This window comes from Petaurus breviceps, unplaced genomic scaffold (genome assembly GCF_028583685.1).
Source record: "Petaurus breviceps papuanus isolate PSGF00001 unplaced genomic scaffold, PetGlider_PUasm1.0 91041, whole genome shotgun sequence".
Taxonomy (NCBI): domain Eukaryota; kingdom Metazoa; phylum Chordata; class Mammalia; order Diprotodontia; family Petauridae; genus Petaurus; species Petaurus breviceps.
Genome location: NW_027187400.1, coordinates 37062354 through 37080957, shown reverse-complemented (window position 1 = coordinate 37080957; position 18604 = coordinate 37062354). Strand labels below are relative to the sequence as shown.

Genomic DNA, 18604 nt, shown 5'->3' with positions numbered 1-18604 from the left:
GGCTCATCACCAAGACGGACGCCGAGCGCCTCTGCAACGCCCTGCTCTACGGCGGCGCCTACCCGCCGCACTGCAAGAAGGAGTTCGCCAGCGCGCTGGAGCTCGAACTCACCGAGAAGAGCTTCAGGGTGTACCACGAGTGCTTCGGCAAGTGCAAGGGGCTGTTAGTGCCTGAGCTCTACGTGAACCCCAGCGCCGCCTGCATCCAGTGCCTGGACTGCCGCCTCATGTACCCCCCGCACAAGTTCGTGGTGCACTCGCACAAGGCCCTGGAGAACAGGACTTGCCACTGGGGCTTCGACTCGGCCAACTGGAGGGCCTACATCCTCCTGAGCCAGGATTACACTGGGAAAGAGGAGAAAGCCAGGCTGGGCCAGTGCCTGGACGATGTGAAAGAGAAGTTCGACTATGGCAACAAATACAAGAGGAAAGCACCCAGGGTTAGTGTCTGATTGTCGTCACCTCCTCCGTTCCCAGGCCTCGGCCAAAGTCCTGCTGAAGGGCTCCCGCCGAGGCCCCCCCCCCCCCACCTGCTGGTGCTGAGCACAGTTTAGCCAGACGTTTGCAAAGGGTTAGTCCCGATGTGACTGGCAGCCCATATGGTGATGCTCCCAGACAGGCAACGGGGAAAAGTCCCACCCAGAACGTTGAAAAACCCGGTTAGGTCACTTGGCCCTTGCTTAGTTGTCTTGGGACCTCTCGGTTCTTCAATGTGAGACTTTTGATTTCAGGTCACTTTTTAGACTATGCCCTTCCTCCCTCTCCCTTTCAGTGACAGGACCCTTGAAGGTCTAGAAAGAATGTGGATCATTTCAGTATTCATTCCTCAGTCTTGAATATGAAACTCAGTTCTTCTGCCTTCCTGCTTCTAAGACACATTAGACACTCCCAGTATCTTCTTCCCCCTTCCCCTGCCCCCCTTGATGGTCAGTTTGCTAAAATTCTACAGCCTTGTGTGGGTAAAATGCATAATGCATTCAATGTAAATGCTTTCCCAGGTTACTTAGCAATTGCAAAGATAAACGGGGCGGGGAGGGGGGGGGAAGAAGAGAACCTCTCCGTAGACTTGTAGAATTTTTAAAAACCACACTACAAACATTGAAAAATTAGTCAGTCAGCCCTTGTTAAATAAGTAGGTATGTAAGGTGGAAGGAACTGTTCATAGGTATACTTAGTGGTGCCGGCGATGATTGACTCAGCCTTAGACATTTTTAAAACACTCGATTTTATGTAAGTAAGTGATTGTGTGTTTGGGGTAAGGAGAAGGGCAGCTAGCATAGCTCTTCAGATAGCGAAGTCCCCTGAATTGGGGGACTTCTTTCACTGGGTTCAACAGCTAGTCCTTCCTTTTCGGAGGTGGAGAAACAGCCCGTAAGGCAGGTGTTGTGTCCAAGGCTGCATACGATTCAGTGGCAGAGCCAGACTTCCAGACTCCAGACTCCAGTTATGGACTGTTAGTCTGCTGGGCCTGTCTGCCAGTATGTGGATCCCAGCATTCCCTCCCTGGGTGGGGAGAGAGATCTGTTTGGCACCTGGCAGCGGTCCTAATCAGTGGGCACCAAAGCCATCGGCTCCAGGAGCTCCCAAGGCCCATCAGAATGTCTGAATAACCGACGGGCCGGCCATTTGTTTTGAACTAAAAGTATTTCATTCCCTCCCTCCCTTTCTCTCTGAAATACAGAAAAGAGTGATACTGAAAGCCTTTTGGACAATACAGCTCTGTTGTTTGCTGAGGAGTATTTGTGTGATCCTGCAGGAGTCTTGGGCTGGGGCAGATCTGGGGACCCATTAGACACTTAGACTATTCACTGAGATTCTCATTAACTTTTCAATGCACCCTTCACACTCCCTCCCCACCCCTCAAGTATTTGTAACTTTTCTTTTAAGGATCCAGGCTTATTAAATTGCACATAGAAAATGCTGCATTTGCTCTCAGCTATTCTTGGGAGGCCTAATTAATTCAGCTATTGCATCAAACTTTTTTTTCCCTTCTAAATCTGTGAATAGATTCTCCACCCCAGTTTCTCTGGGAGTTCCTTCACTTTGAGTGTCAGAACCATTGTAGGAGGGCCGCTGTAATGAGGCAAATTATCTCTTCTAGTTGGAGGTGGATGTGTTTTTAATGGTTTGTCTATCCTTAGCTAATCAGGCACTTACTCCAGTGGCAGGTTCCGATTGACCTGTGTGTACGTGTCCCTGTATTTGGGGAGGAGATGGGGTGCCCAGTAGAAGCTTGGGGAAAGGGGGTGTGAAGGGATTGAGGTGGGAAACCTGTTTGTGTGGAAGATTATCTAGCTGAACTCAAGATTGATTGTCACTTTCAGAAGAGGGCTAAGTTTCAGCAGTGGAGTTGGCTGAGCCTTCATATGGCTGCGTGTAAACATTTCCCCCCTCGCTGTAGGCTTGGGTGTTTGGGGACTTGAAGTTAGCCCCCTTTGAAATCTCCCTTTTCCCCTTCTTCTGAGAAGCCACCAGCAATCGCTAAGTCCAGGCTGTCTGTTGCTGCTGTTTGCAGATAATTGTGGATGTATTCAAATAGACTCTCGTGCTGGTAGACTACTGCCCGAGGCAAATAACACTGGAATAATTTTTAGGTCATGGAGCCCACGGCATCTAGAAAGGAGGCTCTTTTGTGAGAAGAGGGTGTGTGAGATTTTTGCATATGTGTCTGAATGTGGGTTTGGATGTATGTTTGTGGTGTTTCTTTTTTACTTGGGTTGGTTTGGTCTAGGACTGTGGTGGAGAGTTTGGGTCTCAAGCAGGACTCAGTTGGTAAAAGCCACACATTTCAGGAGGTTGGGGTTGATGTAGCTCATACTTGGGTTTTACTCTACTGGGTGCTGGCTATTTTTTGCTCCTTTCTAAGCTAGTAGTAAGCTATCGAACAACATGCCCCTACCTGCTCTCAAGACACTGACAGTCTCACCTCAGACTTGAGAATAATAACAGCTCTGAACAACTACGTCAGGGAAATTTACTTTCCAGTACAAGGAAATGTAGAGTAAGCAGAGTGGGCCCACGAGGAGGAGATCTTTCAGGGGTTTCCGAAGCTAGTGGAGGACCTTTTCCTAAGTCTGATCTCATTTACTCCTTCCTCAGTCTTTGTATTTCTCCCCTCCTAGCTCTTTTCTTGGCTCTCAGCTTCTCGCCTGGCTTTCTCTTGCACAAGATAAGTTTGCTTTTTTCCCTGGGTTGGGATCCTTGAAGGTGGGGGAAGGGAGAGCCTGGTGTGGCGGGAAGAGGTCGAGTTTTGTAGGAGGTGAGGACTGGTTTTAATATTAGACTCTTACACGGGTGTCCTGATCCTGGTCCAGTTACAGGACCCTTTCTGAGGCTCATTTTGCTCCTCTGGAAAATGGGGACAGTAATTAATGCCTCTAGTCTTTCACAAAATTCTTGTGAAAGATATTATATAGGTGAAGTCAGAAAGAGGAAAAACAAAACTGCATACATACACGCCTGCTTTGATTATTTTCTCTCTCCTGGTTTCACAGCCACCTCACTTCATCTTTGCCCAGCTTTTCCTCCTTGTCCTCAGTTCTTGTAGGCCTAGGCCCTGCTCAGCTCTGGCCTGGTTTCCTCTGAATATTGATGTCTCTCTCTCTCTCTCTCTCTGCCCACCCCTTTCCTCTCCCCCACCACAAGCTTTTCCTCTCACTGTGTCTGGGCACCACAGTTTGAAGCTGGGGAGTAGCGTCTGCAGGGTCCCACCCATCAAGGCTTTGGGCTTGTTCTCTGGCCCAGGCAGTTTGAGTGATTTTGGTGTGAGGCTGCACCCTGAGGGAAGACAGATTCCATGTGAACCCCAGGGAACCCTAACCCTTGGACTCCCTTAGAAGAGCTCCCTGGGCACTGGGTGATCCCAAGTTCTAGCTTCTTCCTGGGAGGGCATGGCAACTGTCACTCTAGCCAAACTCACTTGTCTTTTGTTGGCTTATTTTATTACAGTGGTAATACCTTTATTCCCTCCCCTCCCTGTGGTGTTTTATATATTAAAAAAAAATGATTTTAAATCACTGAGAGGAAAGGAGAAGGAAACAATGTGTTGTAAAATATATCAGCTTTTTAGCACTTTCAGTGGGACTTTATCATTGACCTGCCAATCAACAAACATTTATTAACCACCTACTAGGTGCCAGGTCATACTCATTTCTTGGAAATAGGAGTCAATCGAAAGTACATTTGAGACATTTATTTGCCCAGTGAGTATACTCAGGGGCCATCCCAGTGGAAAGCTACTATCTTCCCCTCCCTCCCCCATCCCCCCCAATCGAAATTGTGTTGCTGCCTGAGTCCTGGACAGAAACAGCTTTTTTGTGCTGAATCCCTTAAGGGGGACTTGTGTGAAGGTGGCTACATTTACTGGTGAGGCCCTGAAATGATGAAGGAAGGGGGACCCCTCTTTTAGCCAGTGGTGGGAGCTGGGGCTTCTGTGGTCAGCTAGCATCACAGTTCACAACCCCCTACCCCAAGCTTTGCAAATATTGAAAGGAAGTTAAAATGCTTCCATATTTGTCCAGAAGCAAATATTAGCAGGTTTTTTTTTTTCGGGGCTGGAAATTGAGTCACTGATCTTAATGTGGGATGCCTTCTCTGGTGGTTGTTAAAATGAAAAATGTGTAGGAGGTCGGAATACCACAAACTTAGATGGCTCTTCTTTCCATCTTGGGAGCAGGTCCTTGATTTACCAGCCCCTGCAGCTCAATTGACTTTCCAGGGCACAGGAGTCCCAGACTCCTACCTCTTTGCCTTTCTTCCCCTTGGAACGACTCCTGCAGCTGTAGGTTGGAAAGAGAAGAGAAGTAATTTTCTCTCCCTTCCTGTGTGTTCCTCTTCTGTAATTTCCCAAGTCCTAGGCGGGGTGAGGAGGTTAATACTTAAGGAGTGAAGAATGTTTGTGGGTGGGTTATGGGGGAGGGGGAAAGGGCTCTTCTCAGACCCCATGATGCTCTTAGGGGTTTTATTTGTGGTCAAGAGGGAAGTCATTCTAGGACTCAGGTCAGTCCCCTTTGATTCCATTCACCCGTGCCAGGCTGGTCCCTTTTCTCTTGCTGACTGAGTAGCAGAATTTAACTTTGGAGTTTTTAGCACACAAAGTACTGTCATTTAAAAAGAGAGACAGGTTGCCCAGAGAGTGGAAATTCATGCTGCTGCCTTGGCCAAGTGCCTTTGAATCTGTCTCAGAAGCCCACTGGGTCCCTGACAATGTCACAGGGTGCTACCACTTTTTCGATGGCAACAGGGGGAGTTGTGTGTGGCCTGTATCTCCAACTTTGAGGTTTGGGCTATTTTTTCTCTTCCTATGGCAGAAATATGTTGTCTGGTTATTTAAGAGACAGGAAATAGTTATTGTCTCTTATGACTTCAGCATTCTTTGTAGCAGAAATATTTAGTAAAATTTTTGATGGTTTATTTTAACTGTGTACACACCCTCCAGATGATTCCCCAAATTCTTAGAGAAAGTAGGTCAGAAAAAGGATCCCTTTTCAGGAGGCCCCCAAGGTAGAGTCCAGATACCTGAGTTCAAACTCAGTTTTTTTACACTGGTTTTGTGATTGTGGGCAAATTTTACTTCAATTTCCTCATCTATAAAATGGGTATGATAATGCTTTCCATTATCTGCTTCTCTGGGTGGCTGGGAAGAAACTGCTTTGTAACCCTGCCATACTATATAAATATGAATTAGGCCAGAGGTGGAGAACCTTTGGCCTCCAGGCTAAATGTGGTCTCCAACAAATTGTCCTGTGAAGTTTGGAGTCACTCAGAGGGCCGTGCTTGAGGACCTAGATGGTCACATGTGACCTGGAGGCCAAAGATTCCCCTTCCCTGCTTTAGACTGATTATAAAATATCAGCAGTTAATAGAATGAATTGATTTGGGGTTAGTGGCCCTGAATAAGGTTCATGAATACTCCTGTAAATAGAACTTTGTCAAGAAAGAAAAAGTGTGTATGTATGTATGTGTGTGTGTGTGTGTGTGTGTGTGTGTGTGTTTTATCCTAACTCTTTTTCATATAGATACTTACTTTGGGGAATGGAGGAGAGGTGAGGGGATTGGAGGTCTTTTCACTTCAATATTTCCTTGGTAACCTCTCTTTCTTGGAGGAAATAAACATAAATATGGGGGGGTCGGTAGTGAAGTGAGAGAACTTGAAAAATGGAGACTTTTGAAATGTAGGAACTATGAAAGAGATTAGAAATTTAAGCTCCACCCCCTCCACCTGCCCAATTCAATTCTGTTCAGATTTTTTTAACTGGAGCTCTTTATGGGAAGGCCCTGCTAACTTGGGTTAGGCAGAAACAGCCCTTTGTTCTCTGTTCTTTACAGTCAATAGTTCATACAAAGTCTAGCTCTTCGACTCAATTAGAAACCCACAGGACCTGGAGTCCAAAATTCAGGAGTCCAGCCACAGTTTTGCCCTTCCTGACTTATTCTGTGCAAGTAATTTGATCTCTCTGGGCCATGGGGCTCTCCTCTATGAAGTGGGCATAATTCTGGTCCTACCCACTTCTTTTGCCTTATGGGTGCCCCAGAAATCTCATATAGTGCTCATCCTGAGTCCAGCAAAATTTTTTAGATCAGCAGTATTTGGTTAGCTTGTTCTTTTACAGATATATACGTGCACACACATCTGTATCTGTCTGTCTATCTCTATCTATCCATCCATCCATCCATCCATCCATCCATCTATCTATCTATCTATCTATCTATCTATCTATCTATCTATCTATCTATCTATCTATCTGTATAGTAGATACTTAGAAAGTCATTTCTTTTCTCCACTCTGTTTGATATAAGTTTTAAAAATACTCTCAGTCATTTATATAGCCTTTTCAATTTGGCTAGGCCTCTTTGATCATTCCCCCACTGGGTAGCTTTAAATAAAAAAGGACCTGGTGGGGGTGGGGTGGGGAAAAAAAGGAGAAACCAACTGTCTCCAAGCTCTTGGTGGGTGAGTGATTTTCCTCTGCTGTGTTCTGGGCTTTCATTTGTTTTTTTGGATGCAAATTTTGGTTAACACGGAGCCCCCATGTAAATTGGCAGCCTTGAATTTTTATAGTAGTGATTGTTCTTTGGATTCTGATTTAAACTGGGCAGACCCAAAGGCTGTGGATGGACGCCTTCCATACCAAAGCCACCCTGTGAATTTGCTGTGAATTTGATTTGGCTAATGTTGTAATGGTAACTGATAGGAAAATCAATGCTAATGGGGCCTTCCCAAACTGCCGCTTTGGCTTTTCCGAAAAGGGTGGAGGGGTGGGATGGAGGAGCCTCGATTCTTAAAAGCTGTAATTGTATTTTCCATGGAGCACCTTGGAGATAAGGAGGTTGGGAGCCAGTGGTTGGCGCAGCCTCTGGCCTTGCTGCTCACGACCGACCCCCCCACCCCCCTTCCCTGCTCAGCTGCTGCAGTGGCCTGGGGAGGCAAGAAGCCCAGGGCAGCAGCAGCCTTGCTTTGCTGGCTTTCTGGACCGACAGATTCTCCGTCTGTCACCCTATGTGAGGCCGTTGCCCTTGCAGGGGAGTGGCCCTCTGGGCTTTCTGTCGCCTTGGCTTGTGGCCTCTGAACTTTCCTGGGTGGAAGCTGATGGCCCTGGGGGTTGCTTACACCTCTGTCCTTTGGTTCTTGTTAACTTTTCTCTGTCTTTGGTATCGCTTTGAAGAATAAGGTCATTCACTTGGACTTCTACTTGGTTTCTCAACCTTTTCACCAGCCGGTTTGTGTAATGTCTGTCTGAAATGTTGAGTAAGGGCATTGAAATAGCAGACAGGATTTCCAGTGTAAGGAAGTCTGGGTTAAGTATAACTCAGGCACAGGCTGCTGGCCCTTCATCTCAAGCCCAGACCAGAAGCAGGAGAGAGGGGCCTCTCGGAAGTGTTTTGGGGAGCTTTTTTCCCCCAGCCTGGCTTCCCCATACAGAGCATCCTTAGAATGGGGAAGGGAGAAGGAGGGGGAGGAGGGGCTGCTGGGGCCGCTGCCATTGCTGCTGTTGCTGCTGCTGTCTGCTGGGGCTGTCTGTCTCTCCCTCCAGGAGGTGTCTGATCATCGGGCCCTGCCTGCAGATTACTGGCCTCTCTGTGGCACTGAAGAGATTTCACAAGCAGTAATAATGTCTCTTTCTAGGGATTGCGCAAGTTCAGAAAGGATTTCTCCACTGAAGGAATTATGCAAGTTTCAACTGAAATGCTTTTCAAAAGATTTTCTTTGTTTTGAGTGAGAATACTGAGGTTGGAATGATTGTCCTCTTTAATTTGACTAGAACCCAGAGCTGAGGGAAGGGGGGTGGGTGGGTGGGAATCTTGACTCTTTTTTGCTTCCTGGATCAAATCTGACCCAGCCCAGTGGTCACTGGCCTCGTGGGACAGCTGCATCCATGCACAGAGCTGAGAATGGCCATCCACTCAGAGAAATAGCTCAAGGGAGCGTGAAGGTGGCTTCTGAGGCCCCTCTAGAAGGCTGTGATTATAGATCGGGAGACTGAGGCTATTTGGACAGAAAGCAACTAGCTGGAGGGTTTCTTTATCAAATCCCCCGCCCACTTCCCGGCTGGCCACTTCTCCCGGACACTTAGAAGCATCTTGTTTTATCATTTGACTCCATGACCTTATGTTTTTGTCTTCCGAACCACCCAAACCCCCTTGGTGAATCCTGTGGCAGTTTTAACTTGGGAAAAGAACCGGTGTTGTGAACAATGCAGACTTGGGGGTTTTCCATAGGAGGACTGTGATGAGATTGATTTTAAGGACAGTTCTTCTTGGCTAATCTTTATTTGCTGTTTTAAAATATTTCCAGCCCTAATTTATGTTGCTGCTGGCTGTTACAGGGAAATGGCCTGTAGTTTTGAGGTAACTTTGTTTCTGTTCAGGTTCCAAACAATGAATATGAATTGGTGTCTGAGGCATTAGTGAGAGATACTTTTTGACATTGGTTTTTTTTTTTCCCCCTGAGTGAAAGGCCCAGCTCAGCAATTGCTGGGGCTGGTAGGGGCGGGATCTGGGGTTTTTCTTGTGACTTCTTAGATGTGAATTTCAATGAAAACCTAAATTTCTATGGACACAGCCTGTTTTGCTGAATGTTTTTTAGTCCCCCCCCCCCCCCCCCACTTGTAGAGACTGGGAGCACATTCTCTGGGGAGGGGAAATTCCAGGGAAATACCAAAATAAACTGAAAACCCAGTTTAAAAAAAAAAAACAAAACCTTTTTTTTTCATTAGAAAAAGATTGTAAAGCTGATTCTGTTGTGGTGATGGGGCGGTGGAAGTGAGAGTTTGCACTTGATATCAAGTTATGTGAGTCAATCTGGAATTTTGCTGCAGTTTGTAAAAACCAACCATGATCAGGCATGAATAGATGGTAACTGAACACCTGTTTAATATTAAAATCAATCATTCTGTGCTTCGTGGCTTAAGCTTGTAATTCAAGTTCCTTTGAGTCATTTCCCTGTTTTTTTTTTTTGGGGTGGGGGGGAGGAGTGTTAGAGAATTGCCTGTAGCCAAGAAATGGAGAGAGTACAGTGAACTTTAAAAAGATTCTAGCTTAGAATTTTTGTCTTTCATGGTTCTTTGGAGTTCTTTATGATGTCAGCAGTTTTTAAAAGATTGTTAAAAAAATACTCTGAAATGAGACCTTTGATATTTCATCATTTATGGAGAAGATAAAAGGGTTGAGAAAAATTCTGGAGGCAGGTTTTTATTAGTTTTCTAGTCTTTCTTTACTTGAAATGGGGGTGGAGGAGAAGGAATACAGGAGGAACCCTGGCTATTATTAAGGTTGATTGATCTTAATGGGTATAATTTTTAGAAATTAAAATGAAATATATGTATATATACACACACACAACACATATATTAATCTTCAGCTTGAATCAGTGGTGATGGTTTTACAGTTGGCGCCAATAATGAAGACTGGAATTTAGGGCTAGGTTGGGTGCTTTGATGATTTTAGTATTCTTAGAAGACTTTTTTTGGATGGCTAAAGTGTTAGTATTCATAATATTTAGCTATTAGGATTAGGAACTCAGGATGTGGAACTGGAAGGTACTTACCATAGGCATTAGAGTTCATCTGGGTTTTCTGGAAGCTTGCCTAATTATTTTGAAAAAAAAATTTTTTGCTAAAAACCTGTGCTGTTAATAGTCTTTCCCCCCCACCCCCTTTATTTCAAAGAAAGAGTGAAACTTGGTTGCTCTAGGTTCTGATATTAGGGGAGAACTAAGTGGCAGGTGTAGATGAGATCCTGCTGCTGCTGGGAAGGTGGCTTTTTGTGGCCACCGATCACCGATGTGTCCCTCCAGTATCCTGGGAGGAACCATGTTTTATTTAGGCTCTAGTTGGTGTGAAAAGATCTTGCTACCTGACCAGCCGGTATTTGTTTATCCTTCTTATTCCTGGTCAGTTTAGGCAGGTTGCCATTAGTTCAAGGTTACACAATGGATGAATGTTTTTAAATATGACTGTGAGGCAGACAGAGCTGAAATCAGGGTCCCATGTACAGATGTGGAAAGTAGCCCCAGGTGCTCAGGCAGCCCCCAGCAGTCTTCTGGATATTGTTGGGCTGCCTCATTCACTCACTAGGGTGTTGCTTGATGGTGAATGATAGTGGGGGGAGGAAGTACAAATGGAGATTTCTGATTTCCCCTGGTTACTGACTGGGAGCTTGGACACTACTGATCTTTTCTCTGGGCCTCAGTTTTCTCATTTGTAGAATGAATGGGTTGATTGGATCCTATCTAAGGCCTCTTCCAGCTTTGACTCCTCTGACCTGTGGCCTAGTTGGGGTCATTGACCCCTTTGTATTGTGGCTGTTACCAGTCCAAGGATGTGCTGTAGAATAAGAGAGTAAATGTTCTCTCTGAACTCTCTCTCTCTCTTAATTAGGGAAGGATTCCTCAGGTGGGACTCAAGTGAATGCCCAGAACAGTCTCTTAAGGTAGAAGTCATTGGTGGTTAGAGATAGAAATGAGCCGGAAAGTTTTGTGGAAGAGGTGAGCCTTGCAAGGAAGGCTTCAGGTTGTGGAGAGGAGGAGAGGACTGTACCTCATCCAGCTGGGCTCTGGGGGGAGGGGGCTTTATAATGTCCCAGTGCTTTCATTTGACTTCCTAGCAAAAATGCCATTAAGTTTGAAGGAGAAGGGAAATGGCAACCTGCAGATATGCGAGACTGAACATTATTTTTTCTTGAGTAAATATTTTCCAGGAAATGACAGCATTTTCTCTCCATTGGGCTCCCTCCTTTTGAAGACCTGTTTTTTTTTTTTTTAAACCCAGGGCCATAATGAATATTTTCGTATATTGCTTGGAGGAATGGGTTTGAGCCTGGGAGTTTGGGAAATGTGCTCCCAATTCTAGAAACCTGATGACTTGGTGGGAGGCAGCCCTGGCCCTGGCCCCTGGGGTGCTGCCTCTGCCACATTGCATTCTGGGATTTCCCTTTTGGCTGAATGGACGCTTGTTGGAGGGGGAGGAAGTGAATTCCCTGTGGGATGGGGGGGGGGGTAAAGGGGCGGAGATTGGAGGCATGTTCTGTTTCATATGCAAAGTACAGTAACACCACCCCCCAACCCTGAAAAACAAAATTTCCTTCAAAACCAATCATGTCAGAGCCCAGTGCAGCAGCTGTTGGCTGTGTTCGAAAGAATATTAATGTTCCAAAGATGTACAGAAGCCTTTTTTTTTTTTTGTAAGAAGAGGAGGTACATAATCCTTTGAATAATGGTACAGGTTTTTTCCTTTGACTGAGGACACTAGTCAGTGTGGCATCAGTGATTGGACAGTATTGGACAGGATCTCCAGGCTGCCAGCTTTGGTTAAGGGATCATTGTTAAGTCAAGGTGTATTGAGTCAGGAATATAGGAAGGCACCCTTCTTATTAAACACAAAATTTGACTAGTTCCATTAGTAGTTGAAAAAGCCAGCTTGGGCCCTTTAGGGATGAAGGCTCTTAGTTAAAAAAAAAAAATCAATCTATTGTAACAAAATTTGTTTACATATGTTACAGTTCTTTGCCCTGTGAAAGCATTTCATTGACTTTGATTTGAATTGTTTTTCAATTACCTTTTAATTGGCTTGTCTGACAGTAATAGTGTCTGTGCCTGGCACACAGTAAACACTTAAAATTTTTCATTCATTTCATCCATCCATTCATTCTCTTCCTCAATATTTTTATTTGGCTTCTCTGCAGACTTCTTAGGCAGTGGGAAGTTTTTGCATGAAATGGGCTTCCAGGACATTAGTTGATTGGTGGCCCTTTGGCCTATGAATGCTAGGACACCTTTCAATCAGAGAAGTTTTTTTTCTTGATTAGCTTTTTAAAGTAATGAGAATGCTCTCCAGCTCATTATTGGCTACCTCCTATTGCTGTCCAGTACAAAATGAAATTCTTCCCTATTTGTTTCTCAGTTCAGTTAGTAAAACAGATCTCCATAGTTAAATTTAAGATGATTCCTTGTTTATAGTCTTCTGATGAAGGTTTGGTATACTAGAAGCAACTTATAAAAATAACTTTGTAATGTTACTACCATACAATGTAGTGTTGTCTCGAAAAGAGTCTCATTGGAAACACTGGGACCAGAGGGGTGGCTTGTGTTTTTTAGATTAATCTTCAGAATCACTAATATGCTTTGTAAATACCTAGTAATGCTTATGAATCAGTTTCTTAATCCTCATATTGGGGTAAAAATTAGCATTAATTTCAAGCAGAAATCCATTGAAGTGTCAACAGTTGCATCCTTGAACCCATGCCTGAGCAAGTGAGTAGATGGGGTGCTGGGTGCTACTCTTGGAATTGGGAGACCTGCATTCAAATCCTGGCTCAGACAAGGCTTTATGGCCTTAGGCAATTTTCCCCAAACTCCTTTTCCTTACTGGGTTGTGTGCTTGGAGAGCACTTTGTAATCCTTAAAGTATTGCCCAAATGGGAGTAGTGAGACAAGACTGTAACAAGGTTCTTCTAAAACTGTGGTCTGGAACGGTGTCCAAGACGCTGTTGGGTTCTACTGAATTTCATGTTTCAGAGTTTATGATGTATTGAGATTTGAGTTAGATAAAATAGGATTGGGGTAATAGTTTATTCTTTTATAAAGAAGTGCAAGAGGGCCTAAGTGGATGTTTTATTTGTTTGTTGCTCTGAAAAGGACAGTTTAACTAAAATGGTCCCCAGTAATCCAGTTTTTCTAAAGAATAGGCCTAGAGACAAATATCAAAGGGGCCAAGATGTAAGGGGATGTAATGTGTTGCTCTATTTCTCCCTTTTTGCTCATGGTTGCAGGACTAGGCTGTATGCCTGCACTTGGAAGCCTGTTTTGCATGAACAATTGGGGCTTCCCTTGGGACCTGAGTCCCTCTTATGTCAGAAAGTTTATTTTGATTGAAGTTATATTTTAAATATATTTATACAGGAATTTTTGCTTTCCCTGACACTCAGGTCTGACCTATATTTGCTTCCCTGTAGGGGTGAAGTCATCAAGATGGTTTATTTGGAATCTTTCTTCTATTCTATAGTTTCTCCATTTGTAATGATTGGGTAATCCGAAAACCACTGGAAAAGGTAGAAAAAACACTGGCTTTGTAGTGAAAAATATTAATGTGGAGGGAAACCCTAGAGCCCTGATATGAGTGAGCTCAGTGTTAGGTGTGAGCTAATGTAAAGAATACTGATTTGGGGTTCAGATTCTGGCTTGATTCCTTGTATGACCTGGAATAAATCATCCCCCTAGGCATTTCATTTTCCTTGTTTATAAAATTACAGGATTGGACTAAATGACCCTTCAGATCCCTTTAGCTATGATCCTGTTATAAGTACAGGAAGAAAAAAGATCTGGGGATCATGGTAAACCATTATTGTTGACTAGTATAATAGAAATGGAAATAAAGGGTCAGTATTTCCAAAACTGTGTCTTTAATCCTTCCCTCTAACTGAATTGTTTTTAATGCTATTACCAAGTAAAGTACAAGTCAGTGTATCCAGTCAGATTGTACATGAAGCCATTATGGTGACTTTTGGCCTATAAAATGGGGCTGTGAGCACAGAGGGGACCTGAACCTACTTCCCAATTGCATTGAGGGTGGGGTACTGATTATAGTAATTTGTTGGGTCATCAGGAAGTTTGCAGGTGTTTGTTGGAGCTGTGTGTGCCAAAGTCATGCAGGAACTCATGACTGATTCTTTAGCTGGGAATATGGGTGTATGCATTTAGCCCTTTTCCCCTAACCAGAACGGAGCCTATGGGTCGTTGTGTCTTCCTGCTGCGGAGGAGCAGAGCACTGATCACCCAGAGAATAGTCTTGTGTTTTATATTAGCTGGTGTTATTCAGAAGAGGAGTATTTTGAAACGGTGGAAGTATCTGTTTTGGGCCCTCAAATTGGTTTTCACTTATTTAACCAAGCTTCTACAGAGAGAGGTTGTGAAATGTGTACAGGAGTGTTCTTTTCTAGACAGTATTGGATTTGTTTGAGTTAATGCACTTGGAATATGGTTCTCTTCCATAAAGATGCAGAGATGAGACCATTAACATCAGTGAAATGAATATCTGTAATGGCTGATGCTGAAGGATAGGGGATCTTAAGGGGTTCCTTTGACTGTCTTTTTTATTCTTTGTTTTACCTGCACTCTTTCCTTAGCATCTGAGCTGTGTGGAGCCCAAACCATTTATAAAAAAAAAAAAAATTATACTCTCAAGTTGAATGATATGCAAATGTAGTCAATTAAGCGAGGGGTTTTTAATTAGCAGTTTAAGTTCATGTGTGAAGTGCCTTGCCTTAATTACTTGACAGTTTTGTTGTAAATTTGCTAAGTTTTTTTCTGCAGAACTATCAAAACTGTGATTTAAAAAAAAAAAAAAACATTCTTATATTCAGCAAGTATCACCCAGCTTGCCTGACCCCCGTGCTTTTTTGTCTCAGTTCTTTACACTGTGAAGACAAGGTAGCTCCAGTAATTGAATCAGATGACATTGAAAAACTCCATTTAATGGCTTCTGCAAACCTTGTAGTGCTTCAAGTTTAGTCGGCCTGACTAGAAACCACTCCTGTGCTTAGCTCTGTCTCCACCTTTGTATCCTGTACAGAGAAAGTGTATAGAGCATAAAGAGTGTGTGCCTGTTTCCCTAACCAGGGGAAATTAAATCTCATCTGAGTTGAAAAAGGTTGTCTCAGTGAAATCTCCCCTCCTGGTCTTTAGGGAAGGGACTTGGGTATTTTCAGTGTTTCACCCACCCTTTTGATATGGGTAGCTCTTATCTGCCTGGGGGTTCAGTGACAGCCAGATTTGGCCCTAGTAAAAGGGAAGAAGTTGAGGAGGTTGCTTGTCACCTCTCAATCTGCATCTCAGAATAGCAGAACTCACAGGAATGCAGGATTTGTACAGAACAGCATCTGCGGAACTGGACAGTGAGTCATCCGCTACAGAAGGCGACCTGTTGTCACCTTCCTCCTGATTTAAGCAGCCATGATGGGCAGGCCTCTCTCTCTTCTGTCTCTTCCCTTGGCCAATCTTATTTAGGCTAAGAGCCTAGCAAGCATCAGGCCTTGCTTGTGGCTGATGCCTGTGAATTACTGAAACCAAAACTTTGTAGTTAAGGAATGATCCTGATCCAGGGTATTTTGGAAACTTGAAGGAAAACTTTCAGTGATGTGTATGGAAGAGTTGGGATATTTTTAAACATATGTAAATGTTGGGAAAAGGTGATGGATGCCTGTGACTTTCTCCATTTTCTTCTAACTGAGAAATAAACCAGTGCCCATAGTGTGACTTGATGAATGGGGTGGGTTTAGGTACAGCTGCTTCCCATCCAGGTTTGGCTGCCAGTTTAAGATGGTCCCTCTTCCTCCTTTGGTAATTGGGCATTTCATGACAACCTGGTGTTTAGGTCACCATCCAGTTTCAAAGTCTTTAAGCTATATCAAGCTTGGTTCCCCTTTTTTTGAGAATAGGCACTTTACCTGGATGCTGGGGAAACACACACCAATCGCGTTGGGAGTCTGCCTCTGCCCTTGTTGGTATGGGACATGGAGTTTTCCCAACCAAGACAGCAGTGTTGGAAGACATCTGTCTATTCTTAGAGTCTTGAGGGTAGGAGTTGGCTGTTCTTGGTGCTTGCTATAACTGTGCAGACTGTTTTCCCTTCCCCTTTTCTTTTGTTTGCCTAAAGATATGTTTCCCAAAAAGCCCAAATTAGTGAACTTTAGTTTTAAGCCAGATTATGGTCATCTTTGGTAAAGGACTCTGTTAGGTACTGAAGCATTCTCTATAAATGCCGGGCTGGCCCTTCTTCCCTGGCCTCTTCTGCCGATATTCCAGGAATTTGTTTCCAGATGACCCAACTGTCAAGTGTTCTGCTGCCTGGCCCAGTGTCGGTGCAGCCAAGCTTGGGGGAAGTTCTCTCTTCAAAAAGCCCTTCTTCTGTGGGGAAGAATGTACTCGCCAAGGCTGGTGCTGGGGTAGATGAGGCCGTTCACGAAGGATTTTACTGTCTTGCACTTATTCACTTGGAAAATAATCATTCACATTTCTTATAGCACAACAGCCTAGGAGGGAGAGGCAGCACAAGCACAATTCCCCCAATGAGGGAATTGAGGTTTGGAGAAGAGGCTTGGGTTCCCAAATCCTCAAGTCTGGGGTTCTTTGTACCATGCTATAGCTGCCTCTCTAACCGAAAATAGGTGCTTTAACTCTGTGTGTGTGTGTGTGTGTGTGTCTGTGTGTGTGTCTGTGTGTCTGTGTCTGTCGGTGCTGGGGCAGATAAGATATGGACCCTTCTCTCACAGAACTCACAGTTAGGGAGAGACACAAAGCACAAACACAGATGATTGTGATTCACAGTTTCACAAAAGGCATGAGTTTATGAGAACATAAAGTGTTCTGTGAGGTCTCAAGGGGAATACGTGGATGTCCTTAGTGAGCCAGGGATCAAGGAAGCTTCCATCCAGGAGGTGATATTCAGGTTGAACTTTAAAGGCTGAGTAGGATTTAAACCTGGGTATGGGAGGGAAGACTAGTAAAGGTCGAAGCCAACCCAAGCCAGGGTAACAGAAGCAGCCTCCAGGGTGGGGCATGGAGTGGCCTTGCTTGGCCAGAGCACAGTGTATTGGAATTAGGGGTAGAGAAGCTTTAGAACTTGACTCTGGAGGAAAGAGGAAGCTGATGAAGATGTTTGAACACAGGAGTGATTTCTACCATTTCTACCAGGTGATTCTGGCATTGGAGGAATCCTAGAGTCAGAGACTTCTCTTATCCAACACAAAGCTGAGTGAGAATGAATTGGTCTACCTCGAGTCAGCAGACCTTCGCTAAGCATTTACCAGGTGCCAGCGACATATATGGCACTGCTGAACTCTGTCGTCTTGGCATTTGGGTTTGTTTATTTCAGTGAGGGAGCCCCTTTGTTCAATAGGAGCTGGTAGCAATGTTCTTTGTATTTTCCCTTTTTTGGAAGGAGATGCTCCAGCTAGAGGGGGTCCAGAAGTTAGATGTGAAGTGTGCTGGCCCTAGGAGTCAGGGGACCTGGACGGTGTTCCATCTCCACCAATTCTAATGCTAGCGACCTTGGCCAGCTTCCCAGTCTGCTTCCCAAGATCGGAAATGGGGGTAACATCATCTGAGCTGTCTGTCCATTGTTAAGGCTGGGTTAAGGAGGGGACCAAAGGGGTGAGTGGATGGGAAAGGCACCTTCCAGGGGTGTGTGGGTGGGGTCATTGTGTCCTGATAACATTGCACTCCTATAAAATTAAGATGATAAATCATATGTAGATATGTGCTAGAAAGAGCAGGAATTTCTTCCAGACCAGCCTGCTCTGAGACCTAAAGGTGAGGTGATTTCCCTGGGATGCACAGTGGCAGGGCGGAACAGGGTGAAGGCCTGGCCTTTTCCCTGACCCCAGGTTCAGACGCTGAGAACTGCACCAAGGTCTTCCTGAAATTGGACCATGCGGAGTTTTTTTTTTTTTTCTTGTCAGAGCTCCAAGGGGCGTTTGAACTGTGCCCATAGTTTAGGGTGCCCTGTACTTTGTGGGAAAAATCACCTAATTTAACTGAAATGGAGGAAATGATTTCTAAGACATAGAGAAAATTGGATGTTTTCTTCTGTAAATAAGCAAAATAGACGAAAGGAAATTCCACATACCATGCAGCAGTGCTAAAAGCACAAGATAAGAAGGCCTGAGGATTTGATTATTCCTTCTTTCCTTGAAGCTCCTGTGGATGAAAGGAAAGGGGTGTGTTGTCAGGGAAGGAAGCAGTCTAGGTTGGTCTTCTAAGGGCTTTTAGGCCTATTTATATTTTCATTAGTCATCTGGACACCTGTCTGATGCCTTTAGTAGGTGATGGCGTTTGTTTGAGGGTCTTCTAGGTCCTTTGGTGTGGCCTTTTGACCAAGTCTAACAGAACAAATCCTTTTATTAAGGGGATTAGTTCTATGAAGTTTGGATTCAGTCAGAAGGCCACACTTGAGGACCTAGAGGGCCAAGTATGGCCCCAAGGCTGCAGGTTCCCCACCCCTGGTCTAGAAGATGATGAGAAATGGCCAAACACAATTGATATTTGACTAATTATCAATGATAGCCATTCAGATGGCCCCAGTCTCTGCGCAATAAAGAGATAGAATTTGGC

General features: G+C 44.5%; 1 protein-coding gene across 7 annotated transcripts in view; it reads left to right on the top strand.

Annotated features, from left to right (window-relative positions):
• Positions 1-18604, top strand: part of SKI (SKI proto-oncogene) — a 136399-nt gene that overhangs the window by 610 nt on the left and 117185 nt on the right. For all 7 annotated transcript variants that reach the window (XM_069078855.1, XM_069078854.1, XM_069078853.1 and 4 more), the window contains exon 1: positions 1-440. This exon is cut by the window's left edge and continues 610 nt beyond it. In XM_069078855.1, coding sequence (XP_068934956.1) covers positions 1-440 — 440 coding nt within the window. The remainder of the gene's footprint in view (positions 441-18604) is intronic.